The sequence below is a fragment of the Zosterops lateralis genome (assembly GCF_965231275.1).
Source record: "Zosterops lateralis genome assembly, chromosome: W".
NCBI lineage: Eukaryota > Metazoa > Chordata > Aves > Passeriformes > Zosteropidae > Zosterops > Zosterops lateralis.
The window spans coordinates 24,531,386-24,558,960 of record NC_139801.1 but is presented as its reverse complement, the minus strand read 5'-3'; the positions used below and the strand labels follow the sequence as shown (position 1 = coordinate 24,558,960).

Genomic DNA, 27,575 nt, shown 5'->3' with positions numbered 1-27,575 from the left:
GTAGTGGTATCACCTCCGTGATAGCACACTTAAGAAGGGGAAAAAAAATACAACAGCAACTTCAGCCAGAAGAGAGGAGTGAGAATATGTGAAAGAAACACCTATGCAGACCAATATATCAGTGCAGAAGAAGGGGCAGGAGGTGTTCCAGGTGCTGGAGCTGTTTTCCCCTGCAACCTGTGGTGAAGACCATGGTGAAGCAGCTGTGCCCCTGCAGCCCATAGAGGTCCACAGTGGAGCAGAGATCTACATGCAGCCTGTGAAGGACCCCACACCAGAGCAGGTGAATGCCCAAAAGAGGCTGTGACCCTGTGGGAAGCCGGCACTGGAGCAGGATCCTGATAGGACCTGTGTACCCATGGAGAGAGGAGCTCACACTGGAGCAGGTTTGCTGGCAGGACTTGTGACCCTGTGAGGGACCCAGACTGGAGCAGCCTGTTCCTGAAGGACTGCACCCCATGGAAAGGACCCATGCTGGAGTAGGGAAAGAGTGTGGAGTCCTCACTCTGAGGAGGAAGGACTGGCAGAAACCATGTGAGATGAACTGACTGCAACCCCTGTTCCTTGTCCCCTGTGCCATTCAAGGGGGAGAAGGTAGAGAACTGGTGAGTAAAGTTAAGCCCTGGAAGAAGGGAGGGGTGGGGGGGAAGGTGTTTTTAAGATTTGGTTTTATTTCTCATCATCCTACTCTGATTTGATTGGTAATAAATTAAACTAATTTTGCCAGGTTGAGTCTGTTTTGCCCATGACAGTAATTACTTAGTGATCTCTCCTTTTACTTATCTCTACCCATTAAACCTTTGTTATATTTTCACTCTTCCCCCATCCAGCTGTGGAGGGGAGTGATAGAGCAGCTTTGGTGAGTGCCTGGCATCCAACCAAGGTCAAACCACCACAACAGGAAAACTTGCTTCTGCCAAAATCATTTTTAAAGGGAATTTAAGGATACATTTTTGGAGGCAAAACAAGTACGGAATCATTCCTAGAAAAAAAAAAAAGTTATATAAGGAGAAATCATAAACTCTCTTTTCTCCAAGAAATGCCTCTGGAAGGTTCACAAAATCTCATGCCTGTCTGCTACATAAGACACTTGTCACCTACAGTACCAATTGTAAGCATAAGTAGGAGTGGATTTATGCTAATCTGAATCAAAAGAACCAGCATAAGTAAAAATTGCCCTCATTTATCTTAAATAATGTCATGGAAGGAACCAGCAATACACAGTGCCTTTTAGAATTGTATTATATGCCATTTCACTATAACTGGGACTGATATTCAGTCTTTTAGTGGTTTGAGTTTCTTTATTTCTATCATTAAAAGAAATAAAAAAGTAAATATATACCATAAACGTCCGGATCCACAATTAGGCCACTACCTGTTCATGGAAAGAGAAAAAAAAAAAAAAAAAAAAAAAAAGAAAAAAAAAAAAAAAGAAAAAAGCCTTTGTAAATAGATTGCAAATGCTAGAAGAATAAGAACTTCTTTAGGATATTTTTAAGAGCTTACATGTTATTTGCAAGAGCATTGGTCAACACCTATGCAATTTCAAAGCAGCATCAATATATTGCATTGTAATTTACAATTATTTTAGAGCTATCCCGAATATTAACACTTTGCTTTGTGTGAAACAGATAATGGACAAGGCATGTGTTCTAGTAAAACCAGGCATATTTACCAAATGGGTAAAATTCTGCTCTCGGCTGCTAGTGTATCTCTGTAATAAGTGCAACAGTAATTGTTCTCATTGAAAATCAATGGTAAAATTCTTCCTGACATTATGTGGAAGCAGACTTCAGTGGAAGTTACAACAACTGACTTTTACCTGGTCAGAAAATTTTCAGTTAAATCACTGAGAGAGAAAACTGGTTTAGAGCTGCAGCACTGTGGCAAATTAAAGGTTAGAGGATGCTGTCAAGAGGATGCTCCCAAGAAGCCAGCTGCACACCTGATCCACAGACAGAACTCTTACTAAAAAGAATAAGATTTCCTATGTGCAAAGAAACCATAAAAGCCAGACTTTCCACAAGCAAAGTGAATACCTGTTTAGTACATAGTTTTCTAAATTTTACTAGTTCCAGTTTGCAGCTTTTTCCAATTACTGGCACATATGTAAGGCTAACTATGTGTGAGTATAACACACACTGAAGTTAGTGTACTATTAGTGTATTTGTGCTTTGAAAGATACTTGTGTTATTATAGAATCATAGAATATCCTGAGTTGTCAAGGATCCACAAGGATCATCAAAGTCCAACATATGTCAACATGCCCATTCACCCTGGTCTATAATGTATTTATAGCATGTCTTATGTATTGTTTTGTTGTTGTTGGTTTGGTAATAAAATTAATAGTTACAACCTTTAAAGGTGACTCAAACTTCAAAAAGCATAATTCCATTTATAGTACCATACAGTAATTCCATAGTACTGACATTACACTGGAATAAAGTCACTATGAAGTATGACCAGAACACAGTTGTTTCTGCTTCCTTCAACAGCATGAGAATCTGTGCTGAAAATATAAGAGTTGCAAGCTATTTGCAAAATGGCAGCAGACAATAGGGGTTATTTTTAAATGCATTTAATGATATTCTAGTACCCAGAGATATAAAGAGGCCCCATGAGAATGGTCATGTCAATCTGCAGAAATTAATAACAAGTTAAGTAAGTGTGTGCTATCTGTTCTCAAGCAAGTTCTGAGCAGGGTTTTTTGTCCATAAACCTTTGTGGATTCAGTTTTTCCAGTATAAAACATTCAGCTGGTGAAAGAACCAATTTACCTTCTGTATGAGTCCTACTTCTCATAATCTGAAGGAAAAAAACCCAAACAAAATTCCTAGGCCTTTACTCTGGAGTTAAATGACAACATTTTTATTACTCTCTACTGGAAATGGGATCACAGAATCACGTTGATTTAACCTGTAATTCCTGCTAGGGGTATATAAAACAGGAAGTCATCTATTCCATTCAAATACCTTTTATATAACTAAATAGTTCACTTGAAATAAAGTTGAAAAAATCAAGAAGTTGGACCAACCCAAATTTTCTATGTAGTATTCCATACATAAAAACATCATCAAAATGTTGGTTGAATCTATTTCAATATGAAAGTTTACCACAGTAATTTTGAGTGTTTACATGCAATTATTTTAATGCAAAGAACAGCATTGTTGTTTGGTCCCTGTTAGAACAGGGTGTTGTGCAAATAAAATATTACAGACATATCCTATTCACTCATCTTTATAAACTGCTTCAACTACATTTGGGTTGCTTGCTTCTCTCTATAAAGTTGACATTTTCAAAATAAAGCAGCAGCAAAAGACTCAACCCCCAAAAATACTTGTGCAACAGTCATATGTTAGTAAAACCAAGGTTGAGGAGGGTAACTAGATAAGCAATTTCTCCTGCTCCTAATTTTTAAGACTGGTTTGGTGCCATTCCCACATACAAACTGATTTTTGATGCAGTTACTTCCAGGCTATATGTAGTCCAGTTTGAACACAACATAGATTATTTTGGAGACTTGCAATGCATATGTTTATAAAAAGAAAGGAACAAATAAATAATGGTGCCTTTATAATTGGGAGGATATCTTTAATTTCAATGGCCACAACTGGAAAATTTTCAGCTTACAGGGGACAAGCATAAAAAAAAGGAACATTAAAGGAGGAAAACAATAAATTAATATAAATGTATTAGAGGAACTGCTATTCTCTTAGAGAAAATTAAGCCAGATTCATATTCAAGCATCAGAGTGCAAAAGACTTCCATTGTATGCAGAATATCTATATGATTAACTTTTTAATTATAGTATTAAAGGATGCCAGTAGCTGAAACCACGACCTGTTTCTGTAAGTGGTCTATTTAAGGAAGGACTGTAGAGAAAAAAGAGAGGAGCTGTAGTGGTGTGGGTTTGGTTTTATCAGTTTTATGTATGTATTTCTTCCTTGTATTAAGTTCATTTTTATAAGTTATAATGGTTTGCCCCATGCACCCATGTTCCACCCTCATTGGTTTCATCCCAACCCCAGTTATATGTCAATCAGAAGTTATCCAGCCCCTGGGCCTTGTCTGTCACTTTGGGGTCTCTCCCAAAAGTCTGGAAAGTTCCATGAAAAACCCCAAGTGATTAGACAAGACTTCAGCTGTCTCCCCACCTGAGTTATTAATTTGTTACTATGTATGTCATTTATCCAGAGAGCCATACCCCTTTGGCCCCTGATTTGTCCCCAGTTAGACCCATCCCTGAGTTCCTCCCCCCAATAAAAGGTGTTGCATTGGGGGGGTTCAAAGAGATTCTTTTCCCTCGTTTTTCCCCCGCTGCTTCTGCTGAGGGGTGTCTGCTGGGGCAGATACCCTGATGAATAAAGCCAGCAGTTAACCCAGAACAGCCTCCTCTTTTTTCCTGCCGTCGTTGCTTCACTCCTTCAACCAAGCAAGAACTCACAGGGTCGGTGAGGTTCACCCTGCTACCGAGCCGCCCCCTTTACTGTTGAAGTGTCAGGGCTAGCCGAGGCAGAAAAAGACACCTCAGCAAGGAGCTACTAAGAACAGGAGGAGAGAATAGAGCCTGATTATTTCAGCTCTTCACCTTGTCTTTCTAAGGGTGGGAAAGAAAAAGACTTGCCATCTCTTTCCCTATAGCAGGCTGAGTTGATAGGAACAAATGTTAAATACAAACTATATTTTTACTATCTGTAGCCTACAATGTAGGAGAGGGAATTTAAATATTCAGATTTTCTCTATCACATAACATTGGCATTGCATATTTCTCTTTCAAAAAAGAGGGAGGCTGTTTCTATCCTATGGTTAAAATGCCAAAGATACACACATGCTCATATTTTCAGATATGATTCTGAAATTATTTGCACAAAACTACACCTATATTTCCACTCATGGTCCACTCAGTTTTTTCACATACAACAATGCCTTTGTATTCTTACAATCACTTCAAATATGGTTTTGAAGGCGTGGAAAAAGATCAAACCACAATGTAAATTAGCTATTTACAGTAGTCACTTCAGTTCAGTGAATTAGTACACCTTGAGACTGCTCACATAAGCATTTAGGAGGTCTGACCTGGAGTCTTAAGAGCAGCATAAAATACATTTGAATATAACCATCCCAAGCACAGGTATTCCTAGGCATGCAGATTCCCAACCTCCACCAAAATGAATGGGAATTTGATGTCTAAATGCATGTGAGGACTTGAGAGCTGGTCCATCCTGCCTCTGCATCACTTGTTTTCTGTCCAGCTTCCTCTAGTGTCCTACACAATATATTATCATCATTTCACTGGACTGCATTAGTGATTTCACATCAATGCACTAGATGCTACATAGGCATTTCCACTGTGTGTTTGGATACAATCTGTACTTGTACTTGTACACAGTGTAGAAAACTTGCAGTGACTGAATTGGTACTTAGTGCTTTCCAGGATCAGAACTGAAGCTAAAGAAAACACTTCAGAAACAGCAATCTTTTACTAGCGTTAAGTGGCACTGAGCATGGTCACTCAAAGGGAGCACTAGCATGGCCTCCCCTGAAAAGCAATAAAAAAGAAGAAAATGGTTTTTAAAAATTATTGTTTTGCAACTAATCTTGAAGACATTCATTCAGAGAAAAAACATGTGTAAGAAACTTCCTACAAAATAGGTAATCTGGCCAGGAGCACTGTCTCCACATTTTTGCCAATTTGCAATTGCTAACATAAAAAAAGTTTTACTCACCATCTCCAGGCACTGACATGAAATGAGCATTAACCTGTTTTTCATCCTCTCCATACTCATTCTTTGCTACTAAGGTATAAGCACCATTGTTCAGATGGGTAGGGTTGTCCAGCTGAAGGCAGCCATGGTATTCACTTTGATTGATAACATGTATTTTAGTGCAGATGTATTCAGACTCATTCAGTATAGCTCCTTCATAGAACCACTGCAATGTGGGCTTAGGCTTCCCCTTCACAGTGAATGGAATACACCAGTGGTGGTCTGGAGTTGGAGATTCAATAAATGTGATATTTGGTGCAACTGTATTGGGGAAAAAAGAGTGAAGAACATCAGAATATCCCCAAAGTAATTTTTTTTCCTCTGGTTATCAGTGCTAAAACATACTACTTTAAGGAATTATACCTATTTGGAAGATACATAGAAAGCCCACCTGTTCTGCTTTGGGTACTGTGCTCACAACTGAAATGAAGCCGTTCTTTAGAAAGAAACAAAAAAACCCCTAGTTTCAGACAAAGTGTGAACCCCCATTAAATCACTTACTTTGCAAGGTGTGAAAAGTTCAGTTACCAGATCACTGAGAAGGAAGATAGGGAAATTTTAGCTTTAGTGTGTTTAAAAAAATCACACAGAGGAGTGCTGAACGAACAAAACAGTATTAAAAATATTTAAGATTCAGCAAAAAGCAAGTACACTGGAAATATATTCAGCTAGGAATCTAAACTTTCAGGTGACTTCTTTAAAAGGAACAAAGCAAGAACAGCTCATTTCGTTCCCTGGATTTTTCTGTCAGGGAAGGACCATTTTCTGCTATACATTTTCTCATTCTTTGTTCAAATGTGCTAAATGCCTCAAGTTTACAGACTTCTGTTTCCCTCAGGAGACTATTCCAACACCTTGCATGTTATTTCACTGTTAGGAAATTTTCCTTGATATTTATTCTTAACTGCATCCAATTTCATCTAGTTATACTCCCTTTTATCACTCATAACAGTCCCAATCTCAAAATTTCATTTACACTGTTCAAACATTTCTAGTTTATGTCCCTTCCTATGGCTATTACATATCTAATTCCCACCTACAAAACATTTTAAGTGCTTCTAGAGTGATTTCTCAAGTTTTCTGTCATAAGCACATGCTGAAAAAATGTCCACCTACAAAGTGTTCCATTTCCATCTTCAATTAAGCAGAGGGTTGCAATTTGTGAAAACATATTTCACAGAAAATTAATTTAGGTTGGAATCTCAGGTCTAGGGAGCTAATGCTTGTATACTACATGTCCTTTCCCCCTTCCTTGGCCTTGAAAAATAATTATTCAAAGCAATGACAAATAAATTTACATCTGACAGAACAAATGATGCAAGCATGACAATTTTTGAACAAAGCAATTGCAGATTTAGTTTTTTTAAAAAAATTAAAATTTGTAGTTTATTGTAAATAATTTCCATGACTTGATGCATACATGTTTCTTAATTCCTAAGATTGTACATATGTATATGCACACCATTACCAACCTGTTCACACCAACAGTATCACTGAGTATTTGGGGTTTCAGACATTTACTTACAGATTGCTCAGACTAGAAGGAACATAGCATTTAGAAACATAATTTTTGCTAAAGATGTCAGAGCAAAAAAAAGGTAAAAATAACAACTGGTTATTGGGCTATTCCCATAATGAACTGCAATAGATAATTCACATGCCTGAAGTGTGTTTCTGTTTCAACAACCTGTGTGTCCAACAAATATTGATACCCAAAATAGCTATTTCAAATGCAGTTTAGTCTGCTTACGTACAGAATACTGTGAGCTCAGCAGAGGCTTGGTCCTCTCCCACAATATTCTCTGCTATGCAAGAAATCCACAGTCCGTTGTCCACAGATGAAATATTCTTTATGGTTAGTGAGGCAGGATTCTTACTTGTGTCACTCTACAAATGATCAAAAAATATGGATGTGCTAAATATGTCATAAAGGAACAATGAAGAGAGGGGGAACCCTTGGCCACAGTTCAACAGCATTTTCCATTTTTCCTTCCTTTTAGCTGTATCAGATTGTAAATAATCAAAACATCACTTTGGTATCTTATCCAAACAGATGCAAAACACCTACAGAACAAATTGTAATCATTGGTAGGGATGGATTCAAAGCTCCCAAAAACTCATTCATTTTTCTACCATGCCATTTTCTGTTTCTCCCTTCTTTTGACATCTCTTTCCCTCTACATAAATTTTTTTTTCTGCATCCATTCCCTTGCTTATCCCTCTCTTCAGTTTCATTATTGATTTCTATGGTCCACTGTTAATGTCTTTAATCTTTTTATTCCCTCCTCTATTCTGTTCTGTCCTCGCTTTACTCTTCTTTTTATCTCTTTCATTTATACTTAGCTTGACATCTCTTCTACTACTGCCTTCTGAGCTCCACTGCACCTTGACAACATCTTGCCTCTCCTCCTTAGCCAAACATCTCTTAAAAGCTTCTTGCTATCATGGAACCTTCCACAAGAAAATATGTCCCTTCTACTAACTGAACTACTGCCCACGTACTCTTTTACTGTGCTTGAACACAGGCTAATTGAGGTAAGAATTATGGTTTACAGAAAGTTCTATGCATTAAATGCTATATTAAATATGCACCAATGCTACACTGCATAAAGCAATTTGCAAAAAAAAAAAAAAAAAGTTACAAAAATCAAAGCAAAAAGCAATTACGAAGATTTTTTTTAATTATACCAGCAAGAAAAGCTAGATATTAAAGCCTCTGTTATCTCAAACGAGGTCCTTGAAATGACAGCCAAATAATTACTATTTCCATACTTCATTTTTTTCATAAAATGCAAGATTATTAAAAAGGAAAGGAATCAAACAAATTTAGAAAGTAAGCAAGAATTAAGATGACTTTTTAAAAAAAGACTTATGGGGTACTTATTGTACACATATGTTTTGATGTTACACAGAACATAAGCAAATACCAACACTGAGATTAGCTCAGTTGGTTGGAGCATGGTGCTAATACTGCCAAGGTTGCAGGTTTGATCTCCATATGGGCCATTCACTTAAGAGTTGGACCTGATGATCCTTGTGGGTCCCTTCCAACTCAGAATATTCTGTGATTCTGTGAAATGATATGCTACACCTGTAAAACCACACTGACTTGCAGTGGTAGACAATGGGGACATGTGGGAGTGCTACTGCATACAGGATTGCAGGACCAGAATTCTAAACATCAAGATGACATCTTAAATCCACTTAAATGTCCCATTGGGGCAAGAGGAGAGGAAAAGCCAACACCTCGATGCATGTCTTTCCATATGCAACTCTCAGAGGTGAACAGTCCTCAAAGCAGGAATTAAATCACAGGGCTTCAAATTGCAGGCTCAGGCTGAAACATAGCAGGAAGTCTAACTGACATTAACCAACTTATACAGCAGCATGAAAGCTGAGCATGTGGTTAATGTTGCAGGACTGAGGGTTGGTTTTCATTTTTCTAACATTTCTCCTTGCAAAACAGGCAGAAGCAGCATAGAAAGTTAGGAAAAGGGAGGCAGAAACAAAAATATGGAGGTAAGAAAAAGGAAACCAAAACCAATACTCACAGAAAAGGAAAATTGTAAATAGCAAATGAGCTTTTAAAGGTGCTCATTCTTCTGCTACTGAAAAGACTACTGTGCTCCAGATCTATATTATACCCTCTCTCACAAAGTTATGTCAGGATAAAAAAGCTTTTCAAGAAAGCTCAGAAAACTGAGCATGGCATTTGAGAGATGAGAAGGTTAAAATTTGAAGTGATCTTACCATTTGAACAGTATCCCACATTTGTCTTGTTGCTTGACTCAAAAAACCCCCCACACCACAACTGCATAAATTCCTCAAACTGTTTTAAGGTTTTGCTGATAATTGATGCATTTGGGCATTTTTACACATTAGAGAAAAGTTAAAAAATAAAACTAGAGCTCTGCAAAGCTCTTAGGAAAGTTGAAAGAAAGGCTAGTCAAATTCTACATAAGCCTAATGTAATGACTTCAGTGAAGAAAATGCAGTTTAAGAGGCCTTGTCTCTTCCACACTGCAGCAATATTTTTGGAAGTACACATCAAATGCTTTGTACAGACCCAAAAGCTTTTAGGTAGTCTGCACTCTCATGAATGCAGGGGAGCCAATACCATAAAATTGTTAACAACGAAGGATCTTGCACATTGTAAATAACAGAGGTCAACAGCTCCACGTTGAAGACCTGCTTAAATGCTTCTCCTTATCGACATCTCTGTCCTAAAATCAGTATATCTCCAATGCATACACAGCCTAAGGCAGGTGCACAGAATACCAGGATCTCAGGAAACAAAATTTCCCCTCTGGATGGGTTTATTGAGAAAACATTTTCATAATTCATAAGAAAATTTTGCAATTGCAAAACCTTGACATTGACTTTCATGACTTGTATTATTTTGTTTTGTTAAAGGAAAATTAAACAAATCACAAAGTAATTAATATTTACAACTAACATTTCAGCACACCAAGCTTATGGCCTAAAACTGTAATAAAATTAGAGACAAAGCTTTTCTCACAATTAGAGTAGATTGAACTTGTTCTCTCTATTCAGGTATTTGTGATAAGAAAGTACTTAAGCTTCAGTATCCTGATTCACTACATTACTTGCATGAAATTACAGCACTCTCATTTACAAAAGAACATGCAAAAAACTTAAGTGCAAATCAGTTTCTCAAGGAATGTTTACCATTTTCCAAAAGCACCGCAGCAGTCGCCATGTACTAAAAGTAATTAGAAATAAATGTAATCCATAACATTAATTTACTATTTCATATTTTTTATTAAAAGTTAGAGACAAAGCTTTATTTTATTCTTTGGCAGATGCCTCTGAATTGCCATTTATTTGAATATGAAACTTACCTCATGGTTTGAAACAAGATTAGTGAGTACCCAGGATACATTAGGGGGTATCAGTAGTACAATGTGATGTTCTTTCCTTCCACCACGGTGACGTTATAATTGCTTAAGTTTGCTGAGGGCAAGTCTATGACACAAGAAAAAAAAAAAAAAAAAAAAAACACAAAAAAACCCACCCCAAACAAAACAAAACACCAAAAAAACCCCACGTGGATATTTGTCTTTGCCAGAAATAGATATTGCTCAATCCTATGGGAAACGTATGAATTAAATGACGAACACTGCCTACTTAAAATTCACTGTGGTCATTTATTGCTCAGGAAGGGGGTACAAACAGCATTGTTGGAGACATATAAATATAATCCTTAAGCTGCTACATAAAATTTTGTGCCTCCTTCATTTCACATTCAAAGGAAACATTCTAGCATATGGAAATACATAAAACTAATTATAGAGGAAAATGTTTCAGGTGGGCAAATAGTAGTTATTCAAACTTCAGGTTTTAACTTCCAAAAAAATCCCTCAATTTTTTAACAAAGTAGATTTATTCTCCCTCTGTTGTAGCAGTTGCAATGAAATCTCTGTTTTCCAGGGATTCATTCACATTGTGGTATTCCCACTATTCTCCACTACAGTTAACATGAAAATCTCATTAACTGATGGTGTCTTGGGTCGCAATATATAACCAAATACGTGTATTCTATTTGCCATCTGTTGAAACCAGTTGGGGAGGTGTTTTTCTTTATCTCCTCTATAACCCATTCCTCATAACTCCAGGGGGGAGGGGGCACGTGCCTTCTGTTAATGGGCCAGCTGTTAAAACCAGGTGGAGCAATGTTCCTTATCTCTTCCACAACCCATCCTCCCTCCAGGGGGTATCTTCTGTTAATGGGCCGTTAAGGCTCACCACATGACTGATACAATTACATCACCCATTGTGAGATGCTCCACCCAGTGGGAGGAGCCAAGCATTCCTACCTGGATAAAAACCTGCTATTCAGAACTGCAGGACAGCCTGTTTTCCACTGGATTTCCAAGAGGAAGACTGGACCCATTTCACCATCACTGGACCCTTCTACAGGATCATCTCTAGTCCAAAAGAACCACATCTGTCACTCCAGGAGGACTTTTTTGGACTGCTCCCAACACCCTGACCAACAGGGTGTCAGGTCATATTCTGACTCTGCCAGTGTTTCTAGGAATTTTTTTTGCCTTTTTTGTTTGTTTGTTTGTTTGTTTTGTATTACTACATTTGTATTTTTTAATATTCCTAGTAAAGAACTGTTATTCCTATTCCCATATCTTTGCCTGAAAGCCCCCTAAATTACAAAATTATAATAATTTGGAGGGAGGGGGTTTACCTTCTCCATTTCTCCATTCCAAGGGAAGCTCCAGCTTTCCCTGGCAAACACCCGTCTTTCCAAAACAAGACAGATGGTATCACATAAGAGATTAAAACCCTTCCTTATAGATAGGAGAGAAAAACCTAGATCTTCAAGTACAAACTCCACAAGAGCGAAACAGCCCTGAAGAGATGAAACCAGTTGTCCTGGTTGCAGAGAGGGGGTAAAGCTTAGTGCTATGTGGGCATGGCTAAGATGCTATTCTATACCACTTATGTCATCGCTGGAGGGCATGGTTTCAGGAGGAAACACTAGCCACATCTTGCCTTTCTTCCCAATGCCTACATGGCATTGCCATCTTATCTTTGTCTGGGGAAGCCACATGGATGCAAACTCTGGAGAGGGTCCACCATCTTGTTTTTGTTCCCAATGTTGAACACCATTTTGTGGGTAAAACACTGTCTTTTATATACTTTTGCTATTACTATTGCAGTTGTTATTGGGCATTTCTTAGCCCATTGCTTTGTTCTTTCAGTAAATTGTTATCTCAAGCCATAGTGTCTGCTTTTGTCCCTCCCTTACCAGAAGGGACAGGGGAAAGGCAGTGGCTTGTTCGGAGTTTAATTTACTGCTGGTGTTAAACCACCACACTGGAGGAGAGAAAGGACAGAAAAGAGGATCAGTGACTGCACAGAGCTGCTATACAGGACACTTAAGTAGACTTAGCTATCACTCTCACAAAAGAGGGAAAGAAGAAAAGTTGAGAGATGGTACCACTCACCGGCAAGTCAGACTAAATTTTGCAAGAGCCAGGACTCTCCCAGCATCTCACAAAGGTATAAACTACTTCATATCTCATTATTCTCATTTTTCAGTGCCCAAAACAATAAAAACTTTCAAAAGCATAACACACTGATATTTTGAGTGCTTCAAAAACCCAACACGTTATAGCCTACTTTGGAGCTGATCCTCTTCAAAAATATTTCCGGGAATGTCAAAAGACTAGGTATGCAAGAAGTCAGAGCATAATAATTACATAACATGCTGGATAATTCTTCAGATATACTGTACCATCATTTGGAGCTTCTACTGTTGTGGTTCTGGCCAGGACAGGGTTAATTTTTGCAGTAGCCAGAACGAGGCATGGCCAGGACCCAAAGGTTATTCTATAGCACCTCATATCCTTGCTGGGGGTGGGGGGAAGGGACTCTCTTCCAAAGAGAAGGGGTTCCTTCCAGGACAGTTTAGTGTGGCAGAGGAAGTGGTCATGTATTGTTGTTTCCATGTGAATCATTCGCCTCTTTTTTGCACCCTCTGTCATTGATATTGTTGCTGTTACTGTGCATTTTCTTATCTCACTGCTATTTCCAGTAAATTGTTCTTACCTCAACCCATGATCGTTACCTTTTGTGCCTCCATTTCTCCTCTCCAGTCACCACAGAGGAGAAGGAGAGGGGGGAGTCAGCAAGCAGCATGTGGTTTCAGTGGGAGCACTAAATTGGAGAATACCATTCCTAAACCACAACATCTACATGCAAGAATCCTTACCCCAAATTGAGGCAGTTCTCATCAACAACTACAGGCAAGTTTGACTTGTAATTTATCCTCTCAAATAGAATAACTTATTTGCTTTACCGGACATGCATATATGTATTTGGTTTGCAAAGTTTTGGTATTGGGAGACTAGAGGTGGGTTTTGGAAGAAGACACCAGAAGTTGCCCCCATGTCAGATATGTCAGATGGTCCTGCTGCTGGCCAAAGCTGAGCCAAATAGTGACATTGGTGTTACCTCCATGATAACATTTAAGAAAAGGGTAAAGAAAGCTGTGCAGCAACTGTGAGAGAGCACAGAAAAAAAATGTGAGAGAAACAACCCTGCAGACACCAAGGTCAGTGAAGAAGGAAGAGGAAGAGGTACTCCAGGCACCAAAAGATTCCCCTGCAGTCCATGGTGAAGACCATGTGGATGCAGGTTGTTCCCAGTATGCCCATGCAAAAAATGGGAAGAGATCCTAAATACTGCCAAACAAAAAACATTCCTTGTGGGGTGGTTTGCTGCACACCAGACAGGGAATAATCCTGCATACCTGTTGAATAATCAAGTAGATTCACTGACACAATTAGCTAAAATAACAAGAGGGAGATGTTGTGGTATCCCCTCACCCCGCTTTTTCCAGGCCACACTGTGATCTGAGAAATGCTCGTTAGCCCTTGGCCTTGATGAGCAGCACCTGGACTCAGCTCTTCTTGAGCTTATCAGAAACACTGTCTGTTCCCAGAAACTGGTTCTGTTTAATGAGCTCCTGTTTTCTTTATGAACAGCCTTGACTAATTTTCTTCCCTGAATGGCATAACATCCCTGTTCTCACACTTTCAAAGAAAGTGCCGACCCAAACTGTGGCTAGGATGAAACATTATGACTAAAGCCCACTCTCTTGCAACCCTATAAACAGTGGTCCAAAATGAGACCCTTGGAGATCTCCTGGACCAGAGTGGGCTGAAATAGCAATCTTCCTCTGAGTGGGATGCCTCTCAGAGCCAGCGAGCTCTCAAGTTTGCTGTACTTGGAGGATTTCTGAACAATGACGAGTCCTAAGCCATATACCCCTGTTACCCCACGCCTTTAGAGGGGCAACACGTTGTGACGTGGGAGCGGACCTTGACAGAGGACAGCAGGCAGCAGCTTGGTGAATCATGGAAAGCTCTTTATTATCTGACTCCAATAGGCTTATATACATTTTGTACAGAGGGCCAAGATTGGCCCAAGGAGGTTACAACCTCCTGACTCCATTGGTCAATATGACCATCAGTCAAGTTCTCTCTCAGAGAACAAGAATGCAAAACATACAGATAAATTCTAAGAATATAATATTGTTTACATGAAGCAGCGTGAGAAAGCTGCTGCAAAGACTCAAACACTTGAAGGCAAGAAATTCAGGGATGACATCTCACCCTTTTTACCTTTAAAAAAAGAAAAAAGGAAAAAAGAAAATGAACTACAGTTCAATTTCTGTTCCCATGGGAGGACCAGTGGTTCCTCCTCTGTTGACCTTCATTTGGTCACGGTTTCTTGCTTTTCACATTGCAGGGTTAATGAAATTCTGTGGCACCTGTAAGGTGCTCCATGGCATGCAAAGCCTTTGCCAATTGAATTTGTGGGGTTTCACCCTGCGTTCCCCGTTTTTGTTTTTGAAGAACCAGGCCTCTGTGGCACAACAAAAGGTTCTTCAGCAAATGGAACAAACAACATTGCTGACTCCCTTTAAATTGAACAACCCATCTGTGTGCCATGTCGACCACAGAAGTTAAATCTGTGACTAAATGAAAAAGTTTCTGGGAAAACTGTGGAAATGCCATGACAGCAGCCCCAATACATCCCAATGGGCTGCCCATCCTCAGGGGCTTCCAAAACTTGCCCTCAAAATCATCCTTCCAAGGAACACTGGCCTACTTCATCCTCCCAAATCGTCTGTAAAGACAGTGGGCCCTTGCACTAAATTTCTGAATATTTTTGGGCCGCAAAAAGAAATCCAAAGGATTCTTGCCACTCGCAACAGCTCATGGCTCCAGAGCATTTGGCAGAGAAACACTGCTTGCAAAGCTCCAATCAAATTCCTCCCATAATACTGAGAGTATGAATTTTACAAAAATCTGCACCCATCAAATTCACAAGCATTGTTGCCTGCATTAGCAATCGAGCAATGAGCGCATACAAAAATGATTGATTGCCATTTTTGCGGCTGAAATCGAGCAATAATTAGCTCAAACAAAAAAAAAATATTTTCATTGTTTGTTTTTTCAAACAATATTTTGCCGCCTTGTGGCAGATGGGGCAAAAATGACCCATTCCAGAACGGGCAAGGAATTGGACATTCATCAGCCAGTGATACCTGCAGGATACAAATGAATCACAGAAAACAATCATTCACATTCACAATTGAGGATTGGCTTTTTGGAGGTGTTATAAAAACCTCCAGTCCCCAGAGTTCTGTTTTGATGCAGAACACAGGAACGTCCCAGGACTGGTTAAAATTTCCAGATGATCCTGTTCCAACAGCTCCCAAACAAGTCACGAAGGGCGATGAATGGATCTTGAAAGACAGTCCATTCCAGCTGCCAAACAGCAAAGGAAAAAATCGCAATGTCCGTTCCAAATTGTTCCAGGACAGTCTTTAATCAGAGCAACAGTCCAGTGAAATCCAGGCAGCTCAGTACTTCAGAGCAACTGCCTTCTCACCACCGACTCTTTGTCCTGTGAACAGAAACTCAAACACAAATTAAACAATTTTGGTCCCTTCAGGGACACTGACAGGGAGAGGTGTGTGTGGGATTAAACCTTCCCAACAAACCTCCATCGGCTGTGGGGACTGGGAAGACTCTTCTGTCCGAGCACACTTCCTCTTTGCACCCCACTGCCCTTTTGACAGAGGCTGGCCTTTCACATGGCTTGCCTTGCAAACATCTGCCATGTGATTCGGCCGTCCACACCTTCCACAAAGAAACAAGGGAGTGATTCCTCTTTTTTGCACTCTCTTTCTTTGTTTCTTGTTGGCCTTAGCATTAGATGAGGCATCATGCACCTCTGATTCCTGTCCCGTGTGTTTCACAGAGACAGGGGTGAGAGCTTTTCTCACCGCACCCACAGAGCTGGGGAATCCATCCCTGCCCTGCAGGGGGCGCCGTGCTGACCCACGGCCACCCACAGCATCAGCCTCGGCTGGGACATGATCCCAGACTGAGGGAAATCCCGCACCCCAGGATCCTCTGCAGCGGGAAAACACCCGCTTGTGGCCGCGCTGTCCCTTTAAAATTGACAGATCGGCTGCAGCTCCCTCCGCCGCGCTGCTCCTGCTCGGCGCGGGGGGAGACCGCAGCATTGGGAGGGGCGTGTCCCTCAGCGCCGCTTTGGGACCGGCGGCTGCTGCCCGCCCCGCGTGGCCCCGACCCGCCACGGGAGGAGATCGCAGCGCTGCAGGAGGCGTGTCCCGCTTGCCAAGCGCTGCCCCCACAGGCGCGGGGGGAGTGCCCCGATCGGCACGGGGAGGAGCGGGGGGGCTGGGAGGCTGTCCCGGACCTGCATTCACAGGCGGAGCCGCGGCTGTGGCTCCGATGCCGGACGGCTTCGCTGCCGCTCAGTGCGGGGCTGGCCCGCCCTTTCTCAGGAGCGGCACCGGCCTGTGCGGGGGGGTTTCTTCTCGCTCCGGGGCCGTGTGGGGTGGCCCTGGGCTGGTCCCTTCATTCTTTGGGGCCGCCCCCTCCCGCAGGGGCTGGGCAGGCTGCATTGCCCGCCCCGGGCCGGCCCCGCCGCTTTTCGGGGCTGTCCCGCCCCTCACAGGCTGGGTAGGCGCCCAACCCCGCTCCGGCAGGGCACTTGGCCTGTCACCAAATTGCACGGACCTGTGTGTGCCCTGCAAGTCCCCGCCGCGGGGGGGAACAGCCGCCCTGCCCGGCGCCCCGGGACGGCGCGATCCCGCGCCGCCCTGCCGCACGGAACATTCCACCGATGCCCCACAGTGCGGACAATCCACAAAAACCACTCCTCCCCCCCGATCCAAGAGTGCTCCCGGCGCTTCCAAGGCCAGGAAAGCACGGTGGGGGAGGGAAGTGGGGGGGGGGGCGATCTTTGGCCTCCGCTGCCGTTTTCTTGGCACGGGGCTGGGGAGCGCCGATCTCTCCGGTCCCGAGGGGCTTTCACAAGTCCCGAGGTTTTCCACACTCCAGCGCCGATACGGCGTGGGTGGGGAAGGGGTCTGCTCCCCAGGAGACCCCGTGCCCGCCTCAGCTGGTGCGCTGAGTGCAGGCAGGCTTCCCACCAAGCTGCTGCGTTTCCGAGGAAGGGGAGTCGGCTGTCCTGCCCACCTCCACAGAGCAGGAACAGGAGGAATGACTCCATCGTCTTCCCTGGCACTCAGCCTGATGGGGCTGGAGCTGTCCTCAGAGCTGGAAGGCTGTACTTTAGGCAGCACTTTCTCCAGCCTGCTCCAGGTGGCTATCAGTTTCAAAAGTTTCACACTGCGATTTGCAAAGAAAACCTGGAGCAGATAGTCGCCCAAAGACTTCCACTCTGCTGTAGAAAAAACTTCTTCAAGGCTGCAAAAAACCCCATGAGTTCTAGCATAATATAACAATTTCTGGAGAGCATCTCCAGGAAAGGGGACTTCTCTCCGCAGGACCTCAAGGCAAAGGTCCACCATGAGGGTTTCCTCATCTGAGGAGGGTTTAGAGATCATTATCTCTTACCACTATACCTCAGGCAGAGCAGGTACAGTCTCTCACTGGGCAGACAGGTCCACCGACGTGCAGTTCTCTCGCAGTTGGAGGTCACCGGTGTGACCTGTTCTCCCACGTCAGGAGTCAGTTCAGACACGGACAGTGTCCAGATGTGCCGTTCAGACACAAAGGGTCAGCAGATGTGACCTAGCTGCAGTCCAGACACGGAGGGGTCACCAGATACGACAGGAGACCCTCTTCCCACACGTCTGGGGTCACCAGATGCGACTCAGCTGCAGTCCAGACACGGAGGGGTCACCAGATGCGACAGGAGACCCTCTTCCCACACATCCGGGGTCACCAGATGCGACTCAGCTGCAGTCCAGACACGGAGGGGTCACCAGACGTTACCCCACGCCTTTAGAGTGGCAACATGTTGTGACGTGGGAGCGGACCTTGACAGAGGACAGCAGGCAGCAGCTTGGTGAATCATGGAAAGCTCTTTATTATCTGACTACAAAAGCTTATATACATTTTGTACAGAGGGCCAAGATTGGCCCAAGGAGGTTACAACCTCCTGACTCCATTGGTCAATATGACCATCAGTCAAGTTCTCTCTCAGAGAACAAGAATGCAAAACATACAGATAAATTCTAAGAATATAATATTGTTTACATGAAGCAGCGTGAGAAAGCTGCTGCAAAGACTCAAACACTTGAAGGCAAGAAATTCAGGGACGACATGCATGCCCCCCCATAACACCCCTATACTGGCTGTGAAAAAGGCAGAAAAGTGGTTGACCGATTCCAGGCTTCTGAAATATGAAGCCATTCTGATCAGCTCCCCGGGATTAGAGTTAAAAACCACCTCAGCACAGAACCCTGCACAGTTCATGTTTGGAGACCCCTCCGAGGAACTGCTGTACGATTGTGCTGAGATCGTGGAACTCCAGACAAAAGTAAGACCAGATTTGGAGGATCAGGAATTGGAAGGGGGAGAAAAATGGTTTGTGGACGGGTCGGCGAGAGTAGTGGAAGGGAAAAGGAAATCAGGGTACGCAGTGGTGGACGGCAGAACGGGAAAAGTGGTGGAATCGAGCCCCCTGAGGCCCGAATGGTCGGCCCAGGCTTGTGAGCTTTACGTTCTCCTGAGGGCTCTCAAAAGGCTAAAGGGAAAAAGGGGGACCATATTCACAAATTCCCGATATGCGTTTGGGGTGGTTCACACTTTCAGAAAGATTTGGGAAGAGAGAGGTTTGATAAACACAAAAGGGAAAGGCTTGGTCCACGGGGAGATGATTCGACAAATCTTGGAGGCAATCAGAGAACCAAAAGAGATTGCGGTGGTACATGTGAAAGGGCATCAGACCGGATTGCAATTTCAAACGCGCGGCAATAATCTGGCTGATCAGGAAGCGAAAAGGGTAGCGTTGCTCACAGTAAGCATTCCCGAGGTAGTCAGGGAGGAGAACTCCGAAATCCAAATATGTCCCTCTGAAAAGGACATTGAAGGATTCAAAGAGGTGGGAGGGGCTTTGGAAATGGGGAAATGGAAATTGCCTGATGGAAGGGAACTGGTCCCGAAAAGTACGGCCAGAGGGATCCTGAGACGTCTGCATGAGCAGACCCATTGGGGAACACGGGCATTGGCTGACCAGTTTCTGAAGTTCTTTGGGTGCAAGGGTATCTTTGAATTGGCAAAACAGGAGGTACAAGGGTGCGTGACTTGCCAGAGAGTGAACCGGTCCAGATCCAGACAAACGGCTTGGGGAGGTCATCCTCTTTCATACCGGCCGTTTGAAAGGATCCAGGTGGATTTCACTGATTAACAAAGGTCGGAAGATATAGGTACTTATTGGTTATTGTGGACAAATTGACACACTGGGTAGAGGCATACCCAAGGGCGAAAGCCACAGCTCAAACGGTTTCCAAAGTGTTGTTAGAAGAAATAGTCCCCAGGTATGGAATCGTGGATTGCATAGATTCAGACCAAGGGACTCATTTCACCTCAAAAATTATAAAACAATTAACCGAGGCCTTGGGAATCAGATGGCAATATCACACCCCCTGGCACCCCCAGAGTTCAGGGCAAGTAAAGAGAATGAATCAAACTTTAAAATCACAATTGGCAAAACTCATGTTGTAAACAAAAATGTGCTGGGTGAAATGCCTTCCCCTTGCTTTGCTGAATGTAAGAACCATGCCTCACTCTGATACGGGGCTGTCCCCCTTTGAAATGTTGTATGGGATGCCATACAAACACGGAATGCCAGTGGGACATCCCCGAGTCGAGGATGTGCAATTGCAACCTTATCTCATCACTGTAAACAAAAATTTACAGGAGCTTCAAAGGCGCGGACTCATTCCCCAAAGCGCTCCTCTCGGGTTTCCAATCCACCAGATTCAGCCGGGAGACAAAGTGTTGATCAGAACTTGGAAAGAAACCCCTCTCGCTCCACAGTGGGAAGGACCGTTCCTAGTGCTGCTCACGACCGACACTGCAGTTCGAACCGCTGAGAAGGGTTGGACTCATTCATCAAGGGTGAAAAAGATCGGGGACCCAAAAACCTCGGACTGGAAGGTTACCACCCCTCCTAGAGAACTCAAAATCAAACTCAGACGACAAACTAGATGAACGACCAGATAAGTTGCATTACCCCAGGTTGTGAATGTTTTCCCTTCATTCATTTTGAGTGTGTATACTGTAAACAGGTTTGGGTCACCCACTGTCGAGGAGGGAATCGACCGAAGGGTTTGTGTACTAACTGTCTAGCTGAGGAGCAGGATAACACAGACTGTCTCTTAGTACTTGCCACTAGGGCCGGACTTTTGGAACTGTGCTCTCCTGAGTGGTTCCATATTTTCAAAAAGGGGATTAAAGGGAAATTGGACGCTAAAGCAGTACCTTTAGCCGTTGAGTGCCGAAGGACCATCAAAGTACCCTGCCAAGGGGATACGATCAAATTATCCCGGTGGGCAACCTACAAGAGAAGGTTTGCCATTAGGACTACACGGGCCCCTGAAGCACACCCTTGCTGCCAAGAAGATGGTTTACCCCGCCGTATGTACACGTACGGGCGAAGGGCAAGGCAGAGGGGTTTTCCGGTGGGGAATCCTGACAGTCCTGAGCCTAGCCGTGTGCTGGGTCAAGGGGGCCCTTCCAGGGGCACTCCTGGGGGAGAGTCCTCCCACTAAGTGCGAATGGTGCTTAACAGCTCCAGAAACCGGGCAGATAATGGATTGTCCTCTGGAAAGGCAGTTGGGCGATTGTTGGGCCAATGGCACTCGATTTCACCTTTGTGAATCGGAAAAAAGGGTCCGGTGCCAACGCTCAGGGGCAAGTCCTAAGGGCAGACTGTTCAGGGATCCTGCTCGCTCACTCATTAGACAAAGGCGCGAACTCGAAATTCCTTACCCGGTGCAAACATGTCAGCAATGTAACAAAACTGTATGGGTGGGAGAAAAAAGGCAATCTACTTTCCTTGCCTACTACAAGGTGAATCCCCTGTGTTACGACAAAACGAAACTAAAAATATGTAATATGGGTGGAAAATTGTATTGGGAAGGGAAGAACCTCAAACATGAGGAAATAGGTTCCTTGGATTTTGAACCCATCATTTTCGATTTATTGCCTCCGGGTGATAATCGTGTGTGTTTGCAGTTTGACCAGGCCTTTTGTTTTTCAAGGAACGAGGAAGGGATGGATCCTGAAAGTAAAATGAAACAGGTAATGCTAGAACTCAGGAGACAGGAAGCCGAGGCCAGAAAGAGGAGGATTGAGCAAGAAAGATTAAGGTCGCTCAGTGAGCAATATGAACAATTGGAGAAGCAATATGGGGATGGGGGATTTCCGGCCCCTAACCAAAATCTCTTTGTAGAACTAATGCAGGAAATAGCCACCGAATTGGGACTGACGGATTGCTGGATCTGTGGGGGATTAAAGTCAGCCGAAAGGTGGCCCTGGAAGGGAGAAGGGTTAGCCCCGGAACAGCTTCTAAAATGGGAAAGCTCAAAAATATCAAAAATAAGAAAGAGACCGGAGGGATGGATTTTGGAAAAAAGGATAGTCGGAACTATCTGCATTAGCTGGGAAGGGAAGGAGTTCACTGATCTGGTGGGTTATACTCCTTGCATAAATACCTTAACGGTGAATGATAAGGCACGGGTCTGGCAACCCGAGCCACCCTCCGGATATTGGGGCAAAATTCGAGAGAAAGATTGCGAATGGTTCGAGACCATGGGACTTTGTTAGCATAAAAGTCCCGGGGCTAATCCGTTCCAGGCATTAGTGGGACTAAGAGAATATTGGGATGAGCCAGGCAGAACCAATGTAGGCTGGAAAGCTCCAGACGGGATATATTGGATTTGCGGAAAGAAAGCTTACAGCGAACTTCCCCGAAAATGGAAAGGGTCCTGTACCCTAGGCATGATAAGACCCTTTTTCTTCACTTTGCCCAGGGCTGAAAGCAATTTGTTAGGAGCGCCTCTTTTTGAAACATTGAACCGACAGAGAAGGGAGATAAGGCGAGAGCTACCTGTAGCCGGGGGCAACCAGAAATGGGGAGAGGAGGAGTGGCCCGCAGAGAGATTATGGGCCAGCCACCTGGGCGAATGATGGCAGTTGGGGATATCGAACGCCCATTTACCTATTGAATAGGTTGATTCGGCTGCAAGCAGTGGTAGAGGTGGTTTCAAACCACACCTCAGATGCCTTGGAACTCCTGGCAAAACAGCACTCGCAGATGAGGGCTTTTGTGTACCAAAATCGGCTTGCCCTCGACTACCTGTTGGCAGAGGAAGGAGGGGTCTGTGGCAGATTCAATGAATCGGAATGCTGCATTGAGATCGATGACTATGGGGAGACTATCAAAGGACTAGCCCAAGAAATCAAAAAGGTGGCCCACGTGCCGGTCCAGAAATGGAATTCAATCCTCCAAGCTTCATGGTGGGACCAGCTGTTCGGACAGGGGGAATGGTGGAAGAAGGTAGTGTTTTTCATAACATGCTCCATCGCAGGCATCATTTTCCTCCCATGTCTAATCCCCTGTTTCATTCGACTGATACATTCAGTCGTCCAAGGGATGCAAATAGCCTCCCTTCCTATGGATCCAGAGGCAGCCAAAGGGAGAACTGTGTCCAAAATAATGAAGCTCGAGGAAGAGAAGGGTAAAGGGAGGGCTGCTGAGGCCCTAAGGAGATTTGAAGAGGAGCGGAAGCTCCAACAGGAGGACGAATCCTCTCAGGAGGGATGGGAAGAGTGTAATCTTAACTGGAATTGAGGTCAATAAAAGGAACGAATTTTTAATTTAATGAATTATTAGGCGGGGGACTGTGATAAATTTTGGGTAAAAATTCGTGTATAAAATAATAACCTGATGTGTAATGGGAATAATGTTAATAAAAATTGTGAAATCCAGTATAGGGCTAAACGTTTCCCCCCCCAGCCTGCCAGTCTCAGTTGCAAAGACAGGATGAACATCATCAAGCTAGACAAAGACACTGGCCAGCCTCGATAAGAATCACTTCCTTGCCAATGCAAGGAAGAAATTCCTTCGTGACAACGATGCCAATCTCATCAACTCTCTGGCGATCTCATCAACTCTCCGGTGCAACAAGCAAAATGAAATCAGCATAAGACTAACCCGTGAAATTGACATAAGAAAAGAAACTTCCCGGAATGGAACAACAGGACTTGACAAGATCCGGGAAGACCATCGAAAAGAAATTCGGACTATTCAGCCCACCCTGGACACCTGGACTGCCTAAGGGCAGAAAAATCCTATAAAACGGTGGACTGAAAGCTGCACCGGCGTGGATTTGGGTGTCTTGCACCCTGGTGTGCGGACCTCTGTCCACCCAGCGCGGCGCTGATATTCTCCTAATTTGTGGCTTTCTCATTTTTCCGGTGTTCGATATTCTGTTATTAATAAATTGTCTTTTATTAATCCGATATTTGCCGTTGCATTTATAACAATTCACTAGAGGGAAGGTATACCATCCAGAGGTGTAGCAGGATGTTCTGCCCTGGAATGTGGTAAGTAACTTGGACAATGCCCTATTTTGCAAGGCTATCGGTAGTGGATTGTTGCAGACAGAGATATAAAAGACAGGCCTTATAAAATATGGTTTAGGCCCTGCTACTCTAGCTAAGCCAGAAGTAGTTTGTAAGTTCTCATAAAGAAAAATTATAAGAATGAATGCAACAACCTATTCTTAGAGAGAAAAATAAGTTTGCACCTGCATAAACAATGAATCTGTCCCATGAGAATCAGTGAAGAAAATATGTAAACATATCTACAGAGAGAAAATTTGATAGACATACACAATAGCTCACTGACCAATGAACTGAGTTTCACTGCGTTGCTGGCCAATTAGGTTTAACACAGTGCCTTCTGATATTTCCTATAAATATGAGCTTTGTGAATAAAGAATGAGTTTTTCTGCATGAGAAAACTGAGTCCTGTCTGCTTATTTATTACAACAGTGGATCAAGAGGGGGCAGTCATGTGCTGTTTTGGTGTTGAATTTTGATAAAACCAGTCTGCTCACCAACCCCAAATTAACAAATTAACCCCTGATAGTGAGGCAATTGGAGATGTGACTGGCAGTCAATAACTTTATGCTCTAAAAGTCCAGTCCACTCTCATATGGTAGGTTTTCTAACATATTCCTTCTTGGAGTGTGTGGAGTTTCCTTCCTTGGATAGGGGACAGCCCCAAAGGATACTCCTTGAGGTTGAGTGAAACAGATCTGTCCATGAGTGTTGGTATGGTGAGTTTCATCAATCTCTACTTAATAATTATTTTGTTTTTTGCTAGCTTTAATATAATTGCTTTGCTATAGTGCACTATACTATACACTACTAGTAGTTTTAGCTTTTGTACTGTGTTGTAAATAATTCTGATTAGGATAATTTGTCTAATCATAATAAATAATGTCTAGTCATAATAAATAATTCATTTAATATAAATATATCTAATTTGACATCTTTAATCCTGTGGGACAAAGCTCTTAAACCATTGTTAGTCTGCAGCTAAGACTGGATTCAGCTGCACCCAGACTCCTCTCTGAGAAGGAGTTTAGAAAGCAAGAGGGTCCTTTCTGCACCTCACGGCTCAACAGCAGGGCTTCTCTAATAAACTTTGTCTGAAGCTCCCACTCTCACCTGCGACAAGAGGCATCTTGACAAGTGCCCCGGTCATTTTAAAGTCAGAGCATGCAGGGAGACCTCTCTCTTGCCTCATGGCTTTTACTCAAGGCAGAAGCTCTGCTTAGTTTTTTTTTGTTTTCCTCTTGGCTCTTGGCTTTTGTCTTTCCCTGTTGCTCTCTCAGGGAGAGCTGAGATAGTGTGGATGGAGGCTCCCCCTCATGTTGTTTTCTAGGGGCAACAGTAGCAACTCAAGAAGCTGCATTTCACAATTAAAAACTGTTTCTGAGTGAATTTTGCAACACCTTTCGGCAGTGCAAAGCCAGAGTCGGTCAGGGCCGGGTGACATTTTTGGTGCCTGGGGAGACTGTTTCCCCCCCGAAAACACCAACAGTTTGGAAACAGCAGCACCAACACCAGTGGAATCTAGTGGGTGGCAGGAGGGAGCAGTGAGCAGCAGCACTGACCCCACACATGCTGGCAATTCCCATCTGCCACCAGAACTGATTCATAAGCTTCTACCTTCCTGGAGTTGTTTTTGTTCCAGGGGGAAGGTTGAGCTGAGTGGGGTTTGTCCATCATCTCCCTTTTGTCTCTGAGACTGCACGGTCACCTGTGGCGGGCGTCATCTTGGGGAAGGGGTCACTCCATCATTTTGAGTTTCTCTTTCTTCCCAGGGAGTCCACAGGATTTCAGCAACTTTGTAACTAGTGACTATTAGTCTTATTTTTTGCCTGTTGCTAGTAAGTTTTTTAGTAAACTGTTATTTTTTCACTTATATCTACTCATATTCATTTCTCCTTATTGGTGGAAAGGGATTGGTTAAAACTAAAGAGGAGATAACTAATTTTAGAGTGTCTACCTCTTAATATTGTCTTAAACCAAGGCAATACTGCATCCAGTTCTTGGGTCTCCAGCAGAAGAAAAATAGACCTGTTAGAGCAACTCCAGAGAAGGGTCACAAAAATGATCAGAGGGCTGGAACACCTCTCCTATGAAGAAAGACAGAGAGTTGGGGTTGTTCAGCCTAGAGAAGTCTCTAGGGGAGATCTTATTGTGGCCTTTCAGTACTTAAAGGGGCTGTGGAAAGACAGAGACTTTTTACCAGGGCTTGTAGTAACAGGAAAAGGAGAAATGGTTTTAAACTAAAAAAGAGTAGATTAAGATTGTTCATAAAGAAGAAATTCTTTACAATGAGGTTATGAGACACTGGAACAGGTTGCCCAGAGAAGTTGTCAATGTCCCATCATTTGAAGCATTCAGGGTCTGGTTGGATGGGGCTTTAAGCAGCCTGGTCTAGTGAAAGGTCCCTGCTCATTGCAGGGGGAGTAATACAGAGTAATTAAATTACCTTCTTAATTTAATTTTCACATGAATTATCTACAGAGCAGAGCCTTATGACCAAGAAACCACAGTGGTTTCTTCCAGCTTCACAGGGAGAGATTTATTAATGGTGTCCTATTATCAAGACTTTTACCACATACTGTACAGCTACTTACTACATTATGAAACAATTAATATCTGAAAGAAAAGAAAAAAAAGTATGTTTGCTTAGTTCCGAAAAAAAAAAAATAAAATTAAAACATCAACAAATGAGACATGGAATTGACCCTTTAATCTGAAGAGAAAATTAGAAAATGTTTCATTAACAAAATTCACAAAGGCCTGCATGCCTAAAACATCTCCTCACATCCAAAGGAGCTAAAAGGGGTTTCTTCCTCAATTCAGTTATACTTACTAGCCTCTCAGACCATGTTCGAAATTAAATTAACCAACTACATTGGTGCTTTTTCTGGAAACTGTCTTGTGCTGTTAAACAAAGAAAAATATGTACAGAAATGATGACAACAACAGCTAATACCAGTCATTCATTTGATCATAGAATCATAGAATGTCTTAGGTTTGAAGGAATCTTAAAGATCATCTAGTTCCAACCCCCCTGCCATGGACAGGGATGTCACCCACTAGATATCTTCCAGAGCACAAGCCATGTTCATTCCTCATATGCAAAATTCCACATTCTGATACTTCAGTATGAATGTCATATATGCTCAGAGTCAAGGGCACCTTTCCTCCTCCTCTTCACCCTCTAGTTGGAAGTGCCACCTTCTTGACTCATGACAAATATTTTAATGCCCATAGAATGTACATGTGTACATATATGCACCTACATAGCATCAAGAAGTCAGAAACAAATGTGCTGGGGCTTCAGATTCTAAGAAGTTCAAGAGAGAAATAATGTCTCACACAT

The 27,575-nt window shown here is 42.9% G+C and overlaps 2 protein-coding genes across 2 annotated transcripts in view; both read right to left on the bottom strand.

Moving 5' to 3' along the window:
• Positions 1-671: 671 nt before the first annotated feature.
• LOC310922242 (uncharacterized protein) lies at positions 672-19,808 on the bottom strand (the record flags this gene model as incomplete). Its single annotated transcript, XM_083882699.1, has 8 exons — positions 672-982; positions 1,343-1,375; positions 5,727-6,026; positions 7,520-7,652; positions 8,249-8,291; positions 10,688-10,909; positions 17,366-17,827; positions 19,738-19,808. The coding sequence occupies 8 exons, from the start codon at positions 19,806-19,808 to the stop codon at positions 885-887; spliced, it is 1,362 nt and encodes a 453-aa protein (XP_083738825.1). The 3' UTR covers positions 672-884.
• A 6,823-nt stretch (positions 19,809-26,631) lies between these two features.
• LOC310922198 (BDNF/NT-3 growth factors receptor-like) overlaps positions 26,632-27,575 on the bottom strand; it is a 96,684-nt gene continuing 95,740 nt past the window's right edge. The window contains exon 5 of the mRNA XM_083882620.1: positions 26,632-27,133. Coding sequence (XP_083738746.1) covers positions 27,087-27,133 — 47 coding nt within the window. The 3' untranslated portion in view covers positions 26,632-27,086. The remainder of the gene's footprint in view (positions 27,134-27,575) is intronic.